Raw genomic sequence first — 21,035 nt, forward strand, 5'->3', positions numbered from 1 at the left:
TTACACTCAAATCACTCAGGCTGGGCAATAGAAGGTTTAGAAGGTCAATTTGAGAAAGTTAATAATTCATTTCACTATATATATATATATATATATATATATATATACACACACACACACACACACACACACACACACACACACACACACACACACACACACACACACACACACACATTTCCTTGGAATTCATTTGAATTGTAATGCATTCAAATAAATAGACTAAACTCACAACTTAGATGGAAACTGGAGTTTTGTTGTCAAGAGCCATGGGATATGTTTGGAGTCCATGGGTTTTCCCCTTTCATGTCTAATGTGACCTTCGCACCTGGTAACTGATCTACTCTGCCAGTTGCCATTTTGGTTCTCTGACTCAGTGGCCACATTGAGAGTCATTTAATTTTAGGCATTACAACATTCCAGAAAGAAGTGATGTGAGAGGAACAAGAGAGAGCTTGAGATGGGAGGGGGCTCATTATAGATAAAGATATACGGTCTGTTCATAAACTCATGGGTGGTGATATGTGTTCTTCACAGGGGTGATGGGACAGAAACCGGTCAAGGAGCTAGGAAAAGAAGGCGTCCTGACCAGTGCCGTTAGTGACTATGAGATCCTAAACCACAGTGAGGAGGAAGCACATTCCAACAACCCAGAAGAAACAGACCAGAATATTGTTGACTTGGACACCTCCATAATAGAGCCCTGTCCTCAGGAACCAACAAGACCTGATGACAACAACACTGAGCCCTCTTTCAACCAGGGAGGAAAAAAGATCAGTCAGAGTTATGGCACGGATGTTTCACAGAATGCCAGGACACCAAATCCTCAACTGAGCCTGGAAGGAGGTCCATGTGCCTCAGAATTCAAAACAGTCACAAGCGACGCAACCACCACCGATATATCTACTGCTGTGGACCAGCAACCACCTGACAAAACAGAAGGAATGATTAACAAAACTCACCTCAAGGATACTCCAAACATGTTAGAAAGTTCTTGTCAGGGGGACTCAACAGATGATGCCGTGAGCATTGAGAAGAATGAGACACAAACGCTGGTGGACAGACACAATGCAAAGTTAGACACCGAGGCAATGACAAAGATGTGTGGTAATGTTGAAATAAAGAGGAAATTCTCTTTGGAATCAGAAAATGCTAATTTACTTGAAAGACAGCCATTCCAGGAGATTAGAGTTTCAAAGGGTAAAGATAAAGACGAAGTTCAGACCCTAAGTAGTGCTAAAATTAGAAAAAGTTGTGAAAAAGTTTGTAAAGAAAGTGCTGGAGCTGTTCAACACAAAGAAAGTCCTGATCCGGACAGATTTGAGTTTTTGGACAAAGCTGATTCTTTATGTCTGGAGACTGTAACTATGTGTCCTCCAATCCGCCAATCACATTCAAGTCGCCCGTGGCTCCGGAGTGCAAATAAGCAGGATAATTTACAAGAGGACAAAAATATCAGTCTAGATATGCCAACATGTATTTTAAAAGAAATACCTTATGACGCCTCACAGACACATTTTGCAGTAACACCCAAAGAAAACTTCAGAAAAGACAAAAGAACAACATTTTGGGGAAAAGAAGAGACTGTAGATCCTGCATGGGGTGAAAATGAAGGTAAGGACAAAATCTTGCATACTCCCTTCAATGGACTTTGTTTATTAAAGTCTAGAATGATAAAATTCAACTCTAACTCTGAGATTGTTACTGAACCCACAAATGCAGACACAGTTCTTGTTCCGTTAAGGATTGAGGAGGACTCTGAACAAAAGTCATTAAGCACATTCCATTCAGATTTGAGCCAAAGCAATACTTTGTTTCACACTGAGAAGAGAAATGGTGACAAAGGGGTATTCACTGTCATGGAAAAGCACTCAGCAGTCATGTCATCTGAGAGTTTAACTGAATCCAGTGCTAAAAAATTCCTTGTTAGCAATGTGCCTCACCCAGCCAAAAAGGGAGTGTGGGGAGCAGATGCACCATGTGTGAAAAGAGAAAGTAAATCTGATTATCAAAAAGCTGTTCAGTCGAAATCCATAGAAAGCAGGAAAGATTGTGATGTTCATCGTAATGGAAGGCACAATACTCCACCTTTATTTGAATTATCAGGAGAAAAAGGTAAAATTCAAGAAGTGCATCTGAGCAAAAGAGTCTGTGATCCAAAGATCTACAGGCTGGATGGTTCAGAAACAGAGGTCAAAGGTAAATGTTTAGATCAAATTTTTGTTGATAATTTAATCTCTTTTTCACACTCAGATTTTGATGGCGGTGACGCCGCAAGAGTCACACAGATGGCTTCTTTGAAACGGGAAAAAGAGCCTCTCTATTTCACGGCTGTGATCACACCACCACTTCAGATTCATACATTTCCTGATCAGGAGGCGAGGAAGTCATCTGACATCTCTCATATTGAAATACAGAGCATGATCCCTGACGTCTTACCCACAGACGCTCAGACAGAAAAAAAGGCCAAAATCAAAGGACCACCACCACCTGTTCCAAAGAAACCAAAGAATCCCTTTAAAAAAGCTGTTGGCCACAAGGAATCTGTTTCTCTTTCAATAGATGAGCCGAGCGAATATTTGGATCTGCTGCTGAAAAATATCAAAATGGGCAGAAGGCAAGAGGCACTGCAGTCCACTGAGGATTTTAATGCACATGCATCATGTCTTGATATGTTGCCTTATTATCATGAGTCTCCGTCCTACATGTGCATGTCCATAGAGCCTGAGGATGCTGATATTCCAAGATATTATTTAGCCCCACACAATGAAATTGTTGCACCTGACTGTGATAACTTGATAGAAACTGTCGATGATAGGGAACTAAACGAAATGGATATGTCTCAGCTGAGACCCTTATTAAAAAAAAGAGCAAAAATAAAGGGCCCACCGCCACCTGTGCCAAAGAAGCCTCAAAATCCATTTGCTAAAACAGACACGGAAAAGATACAAGCAAGCAAAGACTCAGTTTTGGAAAATGTGGAACATCCTTTGAAATATGACCCTGAAAGCTACATAATGGACATTGAGGATAAAGAAGTCTCTAAACCCACAGCAGTCCCAACCAGATATCCTTACGCAGCCTGTAGAATTCCAAGCAGTGATTCTTCTACTCCAGAAGAAAATGAGGTGTCCAGATACAGACCTGTCTCCGAACTCGTCAGAGACAGCAACAAAATCCAGGAGAAAGTGATACGTCACAGCAGGACAAACATAATGGAAGCCAGGCCAGATGTGGCTATGGGAAGCCAGACTCAAAAAGTATCGCAAACGAAGACAGCCTTTCATGTACAAACATCTCCCCATAAAATGGAAAGAAGATCCTCACCAAAGAAAGGTAAGACTGGTTTTCAAGCTGACTGCATTTCCAGTTTTTATACAGCTAACAGGGTTATAAAGAGTCTTAATCAAATTTCAGGGAGTATCAGTTTTAGGTAAGACATATGCACAGTTATCCAAAATGTCTGTCAGGTGAAAATGCTTTATCATAGCATGTATTATTATATATAAACACAACATAAGATGAACATACAAATGATACTATTACAGTACCTGAACATTACTGTAGCATCACAGTTACACCAATTGTATGATCTAACATAAGACTAACAACAATCCATTAAATGCACTCCTAGAAGAGGGAGAGACCATAACCATGATTCTTTGCAACAACATACCAGCCAATAAGAAAAATATACACAGTTACACTGACGTTTTTTAGAATTTTCTTTTCGGTTTTTAAATTAATATTATTAATATGTTTTATCATATTATCAATGGCTCTTTGAACAGCTGGTGACCATCCATCTTCCTCTAGATCACATTCCAGAGGTTTTTAATGGGGTTCAGGTCTGGAGATTGGGCTGGCCATGACAGGGACTTGATCTAGTGGTCCTCCATCCACACCATGATTGGCCTGGCTGTGTGTATTGGAGCATTGTCCTGTAAAAAAAACAAATCCTTCAAGTTGGGGACATTGTCAGAGCAGAAGGAAGCATGTTTTCTTCCAGGATAACCTTGTACGTGCCTTGAATCACACATCCTTCACAAAAACAGATCTGCTTGATTCTGATCTTCTCTGATAAGTCCAGTTTTTCAGCTGGTCCTCTAATGGTTAGGCAGAGAACTGGAGAGCCCAGGACAGGCCTACAACCCAAAGTCTCTCACACCCACTGTGCAATTTGGTGGAGGACTGGTGAGGATCTGGTGGTTCTTCAGTAGAACTGGGGAGATACGTCTTTCTGAAGGATGCATCACTCAAGCCACGTACAAGATTATCCTGAAAGAAAAATTGCTTTATTCTGCTCTGACAATGTTCTACAATGCTCCAATCCACACAGTCAGGCCAGTCAAGGTGTGGAATGGATGAAGGACCACCAGATCAAGCGCATGTCATGGCAGCCCAATATCCAGACCTGAACCACATTGAAAACTTTGGGATGTGATGGATGGTAACCAGCCATTAAATAAAGCCAAGCTGCTTGAATTTTTTCGCCAGGAGTGGCATAAAGCCGCAAAACAGTAATGTGACAGAAGGGAGCATGCCAAAACGCATGAAAGCTGTGATTGGAAATCAGGGTTATTCCACCAAATACTGATTTCTGAACTCTTTCTAAGTTAAAACATTAGTATTGTGTTGTTTAAAAATGAATAGGCCTATAAACTTATTCGAGGTCTGAAAACATGGCATCTTTTTTTGTTGTTTTGACCAGTTGTCATTTTCTGCAAATAAATGCTCTAAATGACAATATTTTTATGTGATAATTTGGAAGAAATGTTGTCAGTAGTTTGTAGAATAATCAGAAATGTTAATTTTATTTAAACAGCTCTACATGTATAATAATTCCAGAGAAACTGCTAATTTTGCAGTGGACTCTTAATCTTAAACTATAGGATACATTTGGTCTTTGAAACCACAAAGTTTGAAAAGCTCTACACCTGCACTGAAACAGAAAAATAAGATTCCAAATTAGATTTTAGGGCACACTGCACTTTGTAACATAAACCAACATGAGCATGACTTCATCCTTTTTCACTCTTAACCAATGTTCCTTCTAAGCTGCGCGCGTGCGCGGCCGCGCACTTCTGAAGCCGCGGCCGCGCAGAAAAGATCATTTCTTTTCAGGTGGTTCAGGCATGGTTAGATTACTATAAAAGAGTTCACATATTAACTTTTCTTTAAAATATTTAGCTATTCGATCTATTTAAATGCTTCAGTTTGTTATATATTATATAATAATAATATAATATGTAGACAAATTGAAGCATTTAAACTGATATATTATATCACTTCAAATACTTCAATTCGTTTCTTTTAATATTATATTATATTAGGCCTATTATATTATAAGCCTAAATAAAGAATCTCACGAGCTCATTGCCATTAAAAACTTTGAAACCCCCTGCTAAAGAAAATATTGGAAATTCATAAGAAATAAACAATCATTTAACTTTGATGGTTTAATGCTTCCTGCATGTACACAATTAATTGACTGTACAAAAACACTTTATGTTTTTCCCAAACCATCTCAGTGTAACAGCTTACTTTTCTTTCATACTACGTATTCTATTATTGTTAAGAATTGAACTGTCCTGCAGAAGATTTTGTAAATTATTTTTCATAGGATTTCTTGGTAAAGACTGTACAGTTAAAAGCACTGTGAAAAAAATATCAGGTAACCTAAAATGTGCTTCATTTAGAGACTTCTTAATTAACTGCTTGTTTTTCAAAAATATGATTTAATACCAATAAATAAAATAGAAATGCCACATTCAAGTTAAAAGTTACAACTGAATGTTGAAACCATTGTCTTTCTACGCATGCTGTACAGGTTGGTATAAAGAATAGCCTATTTTTGCTCAGGTGGCGAAATATGTCCGCCCAATAGAAAAAACTTTTGCTCAGCAAGAAAAAAAAAAATAGAGGGATTGCTCTTAACATAATTACCACTCCTGTAACATTATCAGCTCCGTTTAAGACGAAGCACAACGTGTTTAAATACACAAGATGGAAAGCTTGGAATCAGTGTTTGCAAAGGATAGATGCTCAAAAGATTTTCTACGCATACGATGTTCTTACCATTTAAACCGCATCGACCTGTCGGCCAGTACGGTATACAATGTGTAGGCTATACACATCTCATTCACACACATAGAATTGATGTCCATGTAGGAGGACATGAGGAGGAGGGGAGGGGAGAGGAGAACAAGGGCGTTTTCTCCCGTTCATTCAGAATAAAGGAGAGGAGGGAAGCTATTGTGGCTAGCCGCAATTCACTGAGACAGTCACCAGCACAAACTGAATCTGTGAGAAAATAAATTAATGCTTTGAATTTGACGCTCTGAGAGACCTAGTACTGATAAAGGTAAGCGTTTTGCGTTTGGTCATATTAATGCAAGGCAGGTCAGTGTTGCACTAGCCTCTACTGGAATGCTAGCTCGATTTTAGCAAGCATCACTGATTTAAAACAAGCTCGTACCTAACCGAAAAGAAACTTGCGCTCCTGAATGTGCATTTAGCGTCATTTTCTGAAATGTGAGACTACATCAAACTTTGATGATTATGCATATGGCGAAATGAGCAGAAATAGTGAGATATTAATTGAAAGTTGACCATCATCATGACCTGTGCCGGGTTGATAGCACGCCTCCACTCCAAAGCGGCACGTCGCATTTCGCCAGCGCATGCAAAATAAAACATGCTCGGCTCAAAACAAGCTGCATTACTGATGCTTTCCCGGCTTTTTTCATTCATTTGTTCGGTTAGCGTTTAGCTCTCATTTTCTCACACCAGCAGAAGCCTTCCCATCTATCGATTATGTCATGTTTTTTTTTTTCATTCACTCTTGCACTATTGGCGAATATCTTCTTTCTCTCATCCATACATGTTTTATCTCTCACTCTTTATCTTAATTGATGTTTTATCAGACATTTAATGTGAGGGTTTTTTCGCCGGTATGCTCATCATCATCATCATCATCATCACCACCATCATCATCAATAACGCAGCTCGGCCATTAGAAAGCAAACACACACACACCGCCATACAACTGACCTATTTCCAAAAGCACATCCTTGGCTTTATTGTAATGACCGCATTTTATTCTCCTAAACAAACACAGCTGTTTGGAATCGTCTTAATTTATTAACATTGTTATTAATGGTAGTTGATATTATTTAGGTAGGCACCATCACCAATCAGGCTCATCTCAGCAAGTGCTTCAGATAATGCACATAATGCATTAATAAAAACGACTTATATAACCAGTGATTGTTAATGTTTAATTATATCAATTAGTAGGCCTATATCTGTTACAGTGATGTGAATAAGTTAGGACACCCACGCTAAAGTTGCCTAAAAAGAGGAATAAAAAATCATCTTTTGGAAATTGATCTTAATGCTTTAATTTAAAAAATGAGGAAAAATCCAACTTTTAAGGACACCAATTTTCTTTGTGAATGAATAATGTATCATAAATAAATAAATGTTCTTCCTTAAAATACAGGGTGAATAAGTCAGGACACCCCTATGTTAAATTCCCATAGAGTCAGGCAGATTTTTATTTTTAAAGGCCAGTTATTTCAAGGATCCAGGATAATATGCACCCTGATAATGTTCCCTTGGCCTTTGGAATTAAAATATCCCCACATCATCACACACCCTTCACAATACCTAGAGATTGGCATGGTTTTATTTCAGTTAGCCTAATAGCTGGTTTGATTTGCATTGAAAGATGATCTTATGGAAAGTACCCCATGCCAATCTCTAGGTATGGTGAAGGGTGTGTGATGATGTGGGGATATTTTAATTCCAAAGACCAAGGGAACTTTATCAGGATGCATATTATCCTGGATCCATGAAATTACTGGCCTTTAAAAATAAAAATCTGCCTGACTCTATGGGAATTTAGGCAACTTTATCATGGGTGTCCTAACTTATTCACATCACTGTATACCCTTTATTACTCTGGTCAGGAATAAGAACTCTGTCTGTGTCTTAAAATCTACCTAACTAGACAGAAATTTTGGGAATCAATTATGTGTGCATCATTTTTTAGCGTCTTTGGTGTGTGTAGCATCATACGAAATGTCTATTTTGGCAGCTCATTTGGATTTTTTAAAAAGTTTCATTAGATTATGTTGAATTGCATCTTTTGTCCTGGATGATAAATAAACTACAAATTTATATCTGCTCAAAAAAATTATATATATATATATATATATATATATATACACTCACCTAAAGGATTATTAGGAACACCTGTTCAATTTCTCATTATGCAATTATCTAATCAACCAATCACATGGCAGTTGCTTCAATGCATTTAGGGGTGTGGTCCTGGTCAAGACAATCTCCTGAACTCCAAACTGAATGTCAGAATGGGAAAGAAAGGTGATTTAAGCAATTTTGAGCGTGGCATGGTTGTTGGTGCCAGACGGGCCGGTCTGAGAATTTCACAATCTGCTCAGTTACTGGGATTTTCATGCACAACCATTTCTAGGGTTTACAAAGAATGGTGTGAAAAGGGAAAAACATCCAGTATGTGGCAGTCATGTGGGCGAAAATGCCTTGTTGATGCTAGAGGTCAGAGGAGAATGGGCCGACTGATTCAAGCTGATAGAAGAGCAACTTTGACTGAAATAACCACTCGTTACAACCGAGGTATGCAGCAAAGTATTTGTGAAGCCACAACACGCACAACCTTGAGGCGGATGGGCTACAACAGCAGAAGACCCCACCGGGTACCACTCATCTCCACTACAAATAGGAAAAAGAGGCTACAATTTGCAAGAGCTCACTAAAATTGGACAGTTGAAGACTGGAAAAATGTTGCCTGGTCTGATGAGTCTCGATTTCTGTTGAGACATTCAGATGAGTCTCGATCTCTGTTGAGACATTCAGATGGTAGAGTCAGAATTTGGCGTAAACAGAATGAGAACATGGATCCATCATGCCTTGTTACCACTGTGCAGGCTGGTGGTGCTGGTGTAATGGTGTGGGGGATGTTTTCTTGGCACACTTTAGGCCCCTTAGTGCCAATTGGGCATCGTTTAAATGCCACGGCCTACCTGAGCATTGTTTCTGACCATGTCCATCCCTTTATGGCCACCATGTACCCATCCTCTGATTGCCACTTCCAGCAGGATAATGCACCATGTCACAAAGCTCAATCATTTCAAATTGGTTTCTTGAACATGACAATGAGTTCACTGTACTAAAATGGCCCCCACAGTCACCAGATCTCAACCCAAAAGAGCATCTTTGGGATGTGGTGGAACGGGAGCTTCGTGCCCTGTATGTGCATCCCACAAATCTCCATCAAATGCAAGATGCTATCCTATCAATATGGGCCAACATTTCCAAAGAATGCTTTCAGCACCTTGTTGAATCAATGGCACGTAGAATTAAGGCAGTTCTGAAGGCGAAAGGGGGTCAAACACTGTATTAGCATGGTGTTCCTAATAATCCTTTAGGTGAGTGTGTATATATATATATATATATATATATATATATATACACAGTAGTCAACATTTGAAGTGACCTTTCATCAAAGTTATACATTCATTTTGAACAATACCCGTTATTGTCTTAGGACAATTTTAATGAACTTTTTTGTTTCACTTCAAATGTGTGTGTGTATATACAGTATTTTTATATATATATATATATATATATATATATATATATATATATATATATATATATATATATATATATATATATATATAAATATTCAATAATTTAAACAAACTGTCAACAGAGCATGGCATCCTCATAACAAGTTTCTACACAGAGGCTCAATGAAATTCACACACACAAAACTGCATTTTCTCCTTGTCTATTATGGAGAATTGCTTATACAGAGTGAAATGGAAAAACCGTTTCCCAGTGCTCTCTAGCTGACTGCTCATCTTACTATAATATGATTCACTGAAAACAACATTGAACATTTATCTGTCATTATGACTGTGTTATAGTGCAAAATATTAACCGTCAGGTTTGTCAGGTAATAGTAACGATAATAAATATTGAATTACTACAAGTATTATTTTAAATCTAAAAAATCATTATGACAAGTAAGAACAAACCATTTCTCTTGTCTTGTATTTTCAGAAATGATCAGACGAGTGGTACGACAGAGTAAATTCCGTCATGTGTTTGGTCAGGCGGTGAAGAATGACCAGTGCTATGATGATATTAGGGTTTCGCGGGTTACCTGGGACAGTGCCTTCTGTGCAGTAAACCCCAAATTTGTTGCTATTATAGTGGAGGCTAGTGGGGGTGGAGCTTTCCTTGTTCTGCCTCTGCAAAAGGTAAGCCATAACCGCATATGAATTAAATGTCCACTCATAATTTTTCCAATCTTAGTTGTTCAGAATTATGCAAGATGAGACATAAATTCATGCTCTCTGTCCCTGCTTCGTGTTTTGCAGACGGGTCGTATTGACAAGGCCTACCCCACTGTTTGTGGTCACACGGGCCCTGTGCTGGACATCGACTGGTGCCCGAACAATGATCACGTCATTGCCAGCGGCTCTGAAGATTGTACAGTAATGGTACGCCCATCTCCTTCGCTACATCCTCTCATAGAAAGCATGCTCAGAATCAAAAAAAGTGTAAAAAAATAGTAATTATTATTGTTCAAATATTCCCATTTTTGTTAAATAGGTGTGGCAAATCCCTGAGAACGGCCTCACCTCAGCTCTTTCTGAGCCAGCCGTGGTGTTGGAGGGTCACTCCAAAAGGGTGGGCATTGTGACGTGGCATCCAACAGCTCGCAATGTTCTGCTAAGTGCGGGTAAGAGATTGTAAAAGCAAGTGTGCTACATAAAAACCTTTGTGTTTATCATCTTGAGGACCAAAAACTTGTGACTGAATGATAAAAAAAAACATTTTTGTCTTCTCTCCTCCGTCAGGATGTGATAATCTCATCATTGTTTGGAACGTGGGCACAGGAGAAGCTCTGATCAACCTGGAGGACATGCATCCTGATGTGATCTTCAGCGTCTGCTGGAGTCGCAACGGCAGCCTCATTTGTACCGCATGCAAGGATAAGAAAGTGCGCGTTATCGATCCACGCAAGGGGAAGATCACTGCGGTAAGTGAAAAGATCTCAAAATGACTCTTTATTTTCACAGTTCTGAGTGTCTCACTGGCATTGATGATCACAGGAGAAGGATAAGGCCCATGAGGGGGCCCGGCCCATGAGGGCCATCTTTCTGGCTGATGGAAACATCTTCACCACCGGCTTCAGTCGTATGAGTGAGCGGCAGCTGGCCTTATGGAATCCAGTAAGCCAAACAAATGGATTTTCTTTCTGTTTTTGAAAAAGCTAGATTTTTTATGCACTATAATGAAATATGTTGATATGCTCTTTAAGAAAAACATGGAAGAGCCGATATCAGTGCACGAAATGGACACCAGCAATGGAGTGTTGCTTCCCTTCTATGACCCTGACACTAATGTGGTCTACCTGTGTGGAAAGGTGAGCAAGTTTTTATGTGACCCAAGAAGCGCAAGTTCAGCCATATTGTATTAACTCTACAACATATTGATTGAAATTAATTATACACATCTTTTGACAATAGTCACAGTCCCTCCTATTTGAGCTGATATGTACCTCTGACAATTCTGTTACATGTAATACCATTATGTCAGTTTAATGTTAGACATCTTTATGTTTTTTTAATTTTAATTAAGATTATGTTAACTAGATTTAAATAATTTGGGGCCCCTCTAGAAGTTAGCAGATGCCCCCTAGTTGTGAACCACTGGCCACATCCCATCAATACTGGGATGTCATAATAATTTTATTAGTGTGTGTATATATAGTAAATATATTTAATAAGATAGAAATTGTGAAAAGGACATTGTGGAGAAATTTGCAAAACTGTAAGCTTGTTTTCTGGTCCAGGGTGACAGCAGTATCCGTTACTTCGAGATCACAGACGAGGCACCGTATGTGCACTACCTCAACACGTTTTCCAGCAAGGAGCCCCAGAGAGGCATGGGATACATGCCTAAAAGAGGCCTAGACGTCAACAAGTGCGAGATAGCCAGGTATGTGCTGTTTGTACTGGACAGGTATTTCTTTTAAGTGTTTTAAAAAAGAAGTAAAAAGCAGGCTGAATTGTTTGAGATGCTGATGGCCACATCAGAACCTGGATATTTTAGAGAAACTAAACTGACTTTAAGCCTTCAGCATTGTTGTGATTATGGTTTTCAATGGTGTGACTTGATTGATGCTTTACTCCTGCTGCTAGTTTGATTTTTCTTCTCCAGTAGGGGGAGGCATTAGCCTGTAATTGACTATAAAATCTAATGGGATGGCAGTGTGGCACTGATCATGCAGTGGCTCATAAAGGTCATTGAAATGTTATTTGACAACTAATTATTACTGTATGGATCATAAGTTTTAGTATCTACTCCTTTATCAAGGTGTATGTTCTGTGTTTATCATTATTATTTTTCCTAATTAATATTTTATAGCAATTCTTTTATATATCTGGCATAAACTAATATATTTTTTACATATACATATAATTTATTCCTGTGATGGCAAAGCTGAATTTTTCAGCATCATTACTCCAGTCTTCAGTCACATTATCCTTCAGAAATCATTATAATATGCTGATTTGCTTCTCAAGAAACATTTCTTATCAATGTTGAAAACAGTTGTGCTGCTCAATTTTTTTCTGGAAACATTTTTCACAGGACGTTTTTGATTACAAGACAGTTCAAAAGAAGAACATTTATTTGAAAAATAAAACTTTTGTAACATAAATGAAGCAAAAAAGATTGCTATGCTGTTAACACCAATAATAACACAATGGCACCAATAACATGTCTGTTGTTTCTCACAGGTTTTATAAACTTCATGAGAGAAAGTGTGAGCCAATTATCATGACCGTCCCTAGAAAGGTACTTTTTACTGTATTATGTTTGCTGTTTATGTAATTATTCCGTATGATTTTGTTATTCCTCAATTTAATCCTAAAATCTCCATTATTAAAACAGTATTTTATATAATAATTTTTAATGATGTTCAGTTGATTTAGTTTTAAGTTAAGTGTTACTGGCAAAGCTCAATAAAAAGTGTGATTTAATGGTCATTAATTGAAGAAGAAAAGGGGAGGCACATGATTTCAGTTAACATTAAAGCAGTAAATGTTTTCAGAGAAAACAAACAGCTTGAATACATGATTCCAAAATACTCATTACGGTATTTCTTGTCTCTTCTGTTCTTGGCAGTCAGACCTCTTCCAGGACGACCTCTATCCGGACACAGCAGGTCCAGACCCGGCGCTAGAGGCTGAGGAGTGGTTTGAAGGCAAGAATGGCGAACCAATCCTGATCTCGCTCAAACACGGTTATGTCCCGGGCAAGAACCGTGACCTCAAAGTAGTCAAGAAAAATCTGCTGGATAACAAGGCAACCAAGAAGGTGGAGGAGCCAGCAACTCCTCAGAAACCTGCCTCTCCTCAGCTAACCAGAGTAAGGATAATGCTTCATTGGCTTGTTTGTATTTCCCCCCTAACAACTGGTGCTAAAACACTGTTTCTTTTATTCTGCTCCGCAGAAGAATGAAGTGAAGTTAGAGGAGCTGTTGCGAGAAGTCAAGTCCCTTAGAGATCTGGTCACGCTGCAGGACAGGAGAATTGCCAAACTGGAAGAGCAGGTGGCTAAAGTGGCAATCTAAGACACTGGGGGTGGTCTGAGCTATAGCGTCAGTATGGAGCGAAAGAGAGAGATTCAGTGGGGCAGGGGAGGTCAGTCACTGCCAAAATTTCTCAATTTGACTCGATCATTCCACTTGGTGTTTCTCACATGGACAACTTCAAGCAACATTCCAAGATGGACTTTTGCTTTTTGTCAAGTCTCCCCCAAGCATTCGCATAACAGAAGCAAAATTGTGGCAAAGAGCGGTCACTGGTTTTAACTGATGTTTTACATTTTGTTAAAAATGTTGTTACTTTTTTAGTTATTGTAACATATTGTTTCCATGAGTATTCTGATATTTACCAGTATGTTACAGAGTGTCGTTGTATATACAAATCAGTATTTCTCTTTCCTTTTTTTGTTGTGCTGCCAAATTTGAGGTGATGATGAGTCACCTCTCCTTTTATTTCTACTTTTATATGTTTTTCCCAGTTGTAGATAGTGGCTTATTGAAAAACATGCATTTACATGTCATACTATTCAAAGTGGGACATAAGCAGAAAAGGCAGTAATGTGTGATTGTAAAGGCCATTGTTACTTCAGAAACTAATCATTGGTGGGGATAAGGATATGATTTAAGGCTGGCCCACATGAAAAGATTTTTAAAATCTTATCAGATCTAAAAAATGGGAGAGACCACAAACATGACGATAAAAAAACTATTATAGATTTAACAGTTTTGTTCCAACAGATTACATTCACAAAAACAAAACAAAAAACGATTCCCGACTGTGAACACGGGAAATCTCGCAAAATCTCTCGCGGTCAAACATGACTTTAGAGTAAACAAACATGGTGGACAAGATATGTTATGCTTCAGGTGTGGTGAAAACATGAGTCCCACTGTAGAGATGAGTCCCACCTTACGTGGGATAACGCCCATCAATTGTATAGCGCTTTTCACAATACACTCTGCTTTACGGAAAGACAGACAGCTATTGAATAGTAATTTAATTGTATATGTAAGCTAACTAAAAAAAACACTAAGAACGAGAAATGTTTAATTTCACAATCTAGCTTCGGTTACATACTAGTATATAAAACATATAAGTTAAAAGCCATCAATGGTCGCTATAACGTAGCATTACCCATAAAACGTGCTTTGAACCAATCGGATTGCTTGGGTCCTAAGGTGGGACTCATCTCTATGGTGGGACTCATCTCTTCACCACACCTGCATTTCGCTTTCTGATTTTGTATCGTTTCGTTCCACGTGACAATCTACAGAGTACGTGCGTGTTTGTCTTCGAGATTCCCCCCGCACAACAGGGTTTCTGATCGTAAATATTGGATACATGTTGGATATTTACGATTTGAGATCAGTGCGGCCCCAAGCAGATTCAATCACCCTTAATGCACCTCACACCATAGGAAAATCTAATAAGATAATCTGTTGAACCATCAAGATAATCAGGACTTTACCTAGGATTGTCGGAAGGGGAGAATTATCTTGTAGTGTGTGGGGGCTTTTAGTGAAATCTAAGAAATGCTCATAACCATTAAAATTCAACATTTAGGCTTTTAAAATCAGTCCATATATTGTCCCTTGTTATGATCATGATCACTGAAGTATTAAGCACATTGTCATCTCCTCCATTGCCTGGCTTTGAGATCATCCTAATTGATTATAAAGCATCCAACAAGAGGGTTTTTCAAAATATAACACAATCAGTTACAGTATATCCAGAAGCAATAACGTAACGTTGCAGAATGAATGTGAACTTTAACCTAAACTTGTTCAAAATGCATTAATCATGCATATGCATCATAAATCAAAAACCTACCGCTGTAACTTTATAGTAATTATGAAATTACTGTTGCACCTCAGGAAATCAACCACTTTGAAGTCAGAAACATTGGATGCTCAACACTTGCCATTTGCATGACTTTTTTGTCCACAGAAATAGTATCAACTTATTTGTAATAGGAAATGGCTATTTTTTTTTTTTTTTTTGCTTTCATTATCTATGTTTGCCCCCACTTTTGAATTATTCTCATGTTTCAGAATATTGGGCTGACACATGCTCTGATACATGAACTTGGCTTTACGAGGCAGTGGCTACCTGCGAGCTCTTCTGATGTATATGTACTGTAAATGTATTGGTGCCTCTATGTGTGTTTCTGGTTTTAGACAGACCTCCTCAGTTGACCACTGCTGGAGGACATCATTCATGAATCTGAGCACTTATCTGTGTCCTAAACAGTCTTGTGCATGCATTCCAAACTTCACCTAAAATAAAAAAGGTTGACTCTACAATAAATCCTTTCATTAATAATTCTTCATGGTCATTTTCTTGGTGTTTGTAGGACTGTTTACAAAAATCCTGGGTCACACTTTATTTTACAGTGTTACACGTTACATGTAGTTAGTAATAACTATAAACTATGCATAATTACATGCAACTAACCCTAAACCAAACCCCAATCCTAACCCTGTAGTAAGAATATGTAGTTAATTATTATTACAGTGTATTTAAATGCATAATTACACTGTAACACGGATACCTTAAAATAAAGTGTAACCAAATGTTGTTACGTTTATGAAATGTTATCATCTTGAAAACTCGGTTCTGATCTATTGTCTTCAGTTTATTGTCTTCTAGATTTCATTCATCGATCAGATGTTTCCTAATAATAAAAATAGTGAAAATGACCTCAAAGGACTTCATTCTTATTGTTGTAAGGTTGTTTCAATGTTCTTGCTGTTTTTAGGCTAATAGTTTTGTATTGACTTTTTTTATTAGTAGAAGATTTAAGATAATATACGCACAGGTAAAATTATTTAGATCAATATTTTATCCCCACATTTGTATATATATATATTTTTTTTATCATTATTGCAAAATAAACCTCTTTGGGGTAATTCAAGACCCCTACATTATCCCATGATTCCTATTAAAGGACATTATCTCTCACTTATTGTAACTGCATGTAAAGACTATTTTCTAAGTCTGTTCTCAGCTAAGTTTATTATTATGAAATAAAGAAAGAATGACATGAAAAAGACTACATCCTACATCCTCAACTCTCTCAAGACTAGCTTATGTGCTCTTAAAGCAGATGTTTTCATGATCTTGTATGTCTTGACAAGCCATTAAAAGTCCTAAATCCCTCAAAGGGCTGCCATATTGAAAACTAATTCGAAGAGGACTATAATATAGGATATATGTTCCTGCAGACAAATATTCCCATAATTTTTTTTTTTTTTTTTAAATACTGAGACAGTACCCTTTAGCCTTTCCATCATTTTCAGCTCATTATATTGCTATTCTTTGGTTTTAGGGCAAACTGCAGCCCTATATATTTCTGCTTTCAACACCCTGTCCATTGTTCCAGCAGTGGCTCACGGCACGTGTGCCCTCTACCCCCTGAATCCCGTGAGCACAGGAAACATAAACCTCTTCCTCAGGGATCTGATAGCTTCTGTTTGAAGACCAGAAGTATTTCACAAGAGACCATCAATGTCTGTATTTCACCCTCAAAAGGATTTAATGATTGGAAGAAAGGGTTTAATCAGGGTTTTTAGATTCAAGATACTAGATGGATGAAAATAAAAATCTGGAGAATATTCTTAGTATCTCCCCAGTTTGTTGAAACAAACTGTTACATCTGGTGGCTTGAAGTTCTCCAGTGCACAGGCAGGAGGAAAAAAACTCGTCTCTCCCCCAGCCTTTAACGAGAACAGTGTGTCTGGAACTGGCCCAGTCAGTCTTTCTGGGATAGAGTAGAAGCAGAAGAAAAAGGAGGAGGAGGGGAGAACAAGAGTTTCTTCCCCCCTCACCAATCCAACCGTTCTTCATCGTGCAGTCTGTAACAACAGACATTCAGCTTGAGAGGAGGAAACAGCAGAATCGTTCTTCTCCATGTTAGATCATCTCCAGTCGGCATGTTTTAGAACTTCAGCACTTGAAAGTAAGTATGAATTTAGATTTCAACATTACTTTAGTCTGTTTTCTATTTTAGAAATGCCGTCCCTGTCCATGTAACGATAGACAGATGACTTGCCTTACAGGAATGCACAGCTTTAAAAGGTCCATGTCCATATGCGGCTAACCAAGTTTAAAACTGTTCTCTAACTGTTTAAAAGATTATGTGACAAAGAATAGTTTCTAAATTCACTCTTGCTGTTGACTTTGGCAAGTAGTTGAGCCTAAAAGACAGAGATTTACATAAAAGGAAGTTCATGTGAAGAGGACAGAACTTTCATACATTTGGAACTGCTTTGAAGCTAGCATTAAAGCACTGAAATAGACTAATATTAATGCTGTGTGTGTGTGTGTGTGTGTGTGTGTGTGTGTGTGTGTGTGTGTGTGTGTGTGTGTGTGTGTGTGTGTGTGTGTGTGTGTGTGTGTGTGTGTGTGTGTGTGTGTGTGTGTGTGTGTGTGTGTGTGTGTGTGTGTGTGTGTGTGTGTGTTGAAAAATGAGGCACCACATGAGCTTGATACTATTTCCATTGTGCAGCAATTGCCCAGTGATGATTATGGTTGTCAGATTGAGCACAGATGGCACAGAGCAGAGAGACCTCTGATAAAATGATCTTTGTTTAAACAAACAAATTGTCATCATTTATTTTGTTGGTTCACCAGCTGTTTTGAGAAACTATATTAGTTATACACTGTACTTAAATCACTGTAAAAAGTGATCAGTTGACTTAACTTTAAAAAAAGGGGAGGAAACCCGTTGCCTTAAACCCGTTACGTGTTCACATAACATATTTTTTCAAATACGCATTAAGTTTATTAACTTAATTTTAAGGCAACAGGTTTCCTCCTTTTTTAAGTTAAGTCAGATGATCACTTTTTACAGTGTATAAATAGAATTAAATGTTCAGTTGTAGAATTTAACATTCTTTATCATAATCAATATACATAATTATGAACAAACATGAATTAACAATTAACTATAGCACATTTTTATAAATGAACATTTAACTAGATTGATAAATCCTTTTAAATTCTTCTTTTGTTATGTATTGTTAGTTCATGATCTGTGCATTAACTACTATTAATAAACCTTATCGTAAAGTGTTACCAGCGGACATGGCAGTTGCTATGAACATACAGTAATGCATCTGACTCAGAATCCAATGAGGTTTCCATGTGGCGCTTTGATTGCAGACAATTGCAGTGAATCAATGTCACAATGAAGTGAGAACATACCAAAGTTTTTGATTTTAACTATTTGTTATTAAAGTTTAAGTTAGTGAGTCATAGTTGATAACATCACAGCTACCAAAAATTTTTTTATGAACATTTTGCTAATGTTCCCATTAAGTTATGAAAACATAATTTCTGAATGTTCTCAGTCTAAATGTTCAAAAACTGGTTTAAAAATGTAAAATGGAGTAATTAAAATGCCTTTTTAACCACCTCAGGTATTCAGTCACAGGATGGACCACGCAGCTCTCCGATGCCTCATCGGCCTATCCATCACTCTGCTAACCAGGCACACCGTGAATGGCACTCCAGTTATTTTAAACGACTCTATGGAGGGCAGTGGCCAGTGGGAATCTGAGAGCACAGACCTGATCCCCACACCTAGCATTTCCTCCTTCCTCAATGAATCGGTAAAGACCACCACCATATATGGAGAAAAACAAACCAAATCATTCTTGAATCAGATGGGGAACTTCTTACAAGAGAACCACCTTCCCATAATTGTCATTACCACTTTACTTTTTCTCATCCTCACCATCCTCTGCTCGGCTGCCATCTTGAGTCGCCGACGTAAAGTCAGCACCTACTACCCTTGCGCTTTCCCCTCCAAGATGTACGTGGACGAGCGAGACAAGACTGGAGGAGTGCGCATCTTCAACGAAGTCCCGGAGAAAGCCAACACCAGATCCACTGAGGAGTCGGTGAATTCAGCCAGGCAGCTCCAGGAGGACATCATCCTGGCTACCAAGAACCTCCGAACACCAGTCAAGACTCCATGGAAAGAGAAAAATGAAACGGCAGAAGATCAAAAATCTGCCGATGACGAAGAATGTCCTCAGTGCGACAAGAGTCAAGAGAATGGCTGTGGCCTGCTAGAGGACAAGACCACAAATCAGTCTGCCATTGAGGATTCTGTGGAAAAGAGCAGCCCCAGCAGGTCCCAGGACAGCGTCCCTGCTTGTGACATGGAAAAGACTGACCCCTCAGACTCTGGGCCCCCTGAAGAGAGCAAACATCTATCTGGGCCAGAGAATTCAGAGATACAAGAGAACACAAACAAACAGGAAGTTGCTACTTCAGACTCACCATTTATCAGTGAAGAGAAAACAGCATTTTAGTGGACATTTTTAAAGCCTTAAAGGAAACACTTAGACATAAATACTGACCAAAGTGTATTTCTTGGACACATTGTAAAACTAAAGAATGTTGTATAAGTTTTATTGATATTATCGGTAGCACTTTATTTCACAGTCCTGTTCCCACACACTATGTACTTATTATAGTAATTGCAAAAACTAGGTAATAACTAGGTACTAACCCTGAACCTACCCTTAAACCCAACCTTAACCCATGTAGTTAGCTTACATTACCCAATACTTTTTTAGGCAAGTACACGTAAGCACCAGTATACTGTAAAATAAAGTGCAACCAAATTATCAGATTTTTTTCAGGAAAATGTATGGCTTTAACATTGTTTGTGACTGTTTACTTTGATGTACCAAATATAAATGTACTCTGCTTAAAATTAGTATTTTAATTTACTTAAATATAAATTGTATGAACGGATGCCTTTTGGGCAAGACTTTAACATAAAAATGGCATTTTAAATGTTAGTTGTCGTGAATCTCTTTTCGTTTGACGTGTTGATGACTATTCTTGTTTTCTTTACTCATTTTCTTTATTAGCGATGACATTTATAAAGACTGGAAGGGTGATGGCTTATGCGTGAAGAATGCTATTTTATGTCATTGAATGTTGTCTCTTTTCTAATGTCTCACAACTTTGCAATGTCCTGCAAACACACACACACAAAATGAAGCAAGCACATTTGCTACTCCAATTAAGGAGAGGAGCCTCAGTATAGAAAAGCTTTGCTGTGAGCCAGGTTATTGTTTACATATTCTGGCTCTAAATATTTCCTTTCAAGGCCGAGAGGTATTCAGCCACAGCCAGTCCCATGTCACCTTTCTAAGAGTTTCCTCTAAAGATCAGTTAGTCTCAACATGTACTTTAACACAATATCCTCAATAAACATCTTTATGGGACTTGACCAGTTGATTTACACATCTTAATTATTTTAATGTTCAAGACAAAAAAAAAAATAGTATCTAGATTTTCTTGAATGAAGTCAATAAATGCCAGCTAATGGCATTACGTCAC

The 21,035-nt window shown here is 38.1% G+C and overlaps 2 protein-coding genes across 3 annotated transcripts; both read left to right on the forward strand.

Annotated features, from left to right (window-relative positions):
• Positions 1 to 416: 416 nt before the first annotated feature.
• coro1cb (coronin, actin binding protein, 1Cb) lies at positions 417 to 15,997 on the forward strand. Of its 2 annotated transcripts, XM_077240671.1 has the most exons (12): positions 417 to 1,614; positions 2,254 to 3,336; positions 10,114 to 10,313; positions 10,434 to 10,556; positions 10,669 to 10,798; positions 10,917 to 11,098; positions 11,172 to 11,291; positions 11,381 to 11,485; positions 11,915 to 12,060; positions 12,864 to 12,921; positions 13,252 to 13,494; positions 13,580 to 14,438. In XM_077240671.1, the coding sequence occupies exons 1-12, from the start codon at positions 543 to 545 to the stop codon at positions 13,697 to 13,699; spliced, it is 3,582 nt and encodes a 1,193-aa protein (XP_077096786.1). In that variant the 5' UTR covers positions 417 to 542; the 3' UTR covers positions 13,700 to 14,438. The 2 variants fall into 2 exon arrangements, with proteins under 2 accessions (XP_077096786.1, XP_077096787.1); XM_077240672.1 differs by lacking the exons at positions 417 to 1,614; positions 2,254 to 3,336 and adding an exon at positions 6,175 to 6,364 and having other exon boundaries at positions 13,580 to 15,997.
• A 1,454-nt stretch (positions 15,998 to 17,451) lies between these two features.
• Positions 17,452 to 20,925, forward strand: tmem119b (transmembrane protein 119b). The gene is made up of 2 exons (XM_077240673.1): positions 17,452 to 17,631; positions 19,094 to 20,925. The coding sequence occupies exon 2, from the start codon at positions 19,109 to 19,111 to the stop codon at positions 19,991 to 19,993; it is 885 nt and encodes a 294-aa protein (XP_077096788.1). The 5' UTR covers positions 17,452 to 17,631; positions 19,094 to 19,108; the 3' UTR covers positions 19,994 to 20,925.
• The last annotated feature ends 110 nt before the right edge of the window (positions 20,926 to 21,035 follow it).

The sequence above is a fragment of the Siphateles boraxobius genome, unplaced genomic scaffold (genome assembly GCF_051911475.1).
Source record: "Siphateles boraxobius isolate OS27281-9 unplaced genomic scaffold, OSU_SipBor_1 24, whole genome shotgun sequence".
Lineage (NCBI taxonomy): Eukaryota > Metazoa > Chordata > Actinopteri > Cypriniformes > Leuciscidae > Siphateles > Siphateles boraxobius.

What these genes read in the sequence shown, in the direction of transcription:
- coro1cb (XM_077240671.1), top strand. Translation starts at nt 543, where the DNA reads ATGGGACAGAAACCGGTCAAGGAGCTAGGAAAAGAAGGCGTCCTGACC. An exon ending in AAGATCCTCACCAAAGAAAG is followed by an intron (nt 3,337 to 10,113) that starts GTAAGACTGGTT and finishes TTGTATTTTCAG; the next exon opens with AAATGATCAGACGAGTGGTA. An exon ending in AACAAGTGCGAGATAGCCAG is followed by an intron (nt 12,061 to 12,863) that starts GTATGTGCTGTT and finishes TGTTTCTCACAG; the next exon opens with GTTTTATAAACTTCATGAGA.
- tmem119b (XM_077240673.1), top strand. Translation starts at nt 19,109, where the DNA reads ATGGACCACGCAGCTCTCCGATGCCTCATCGGCCTATCCATCACTCTG.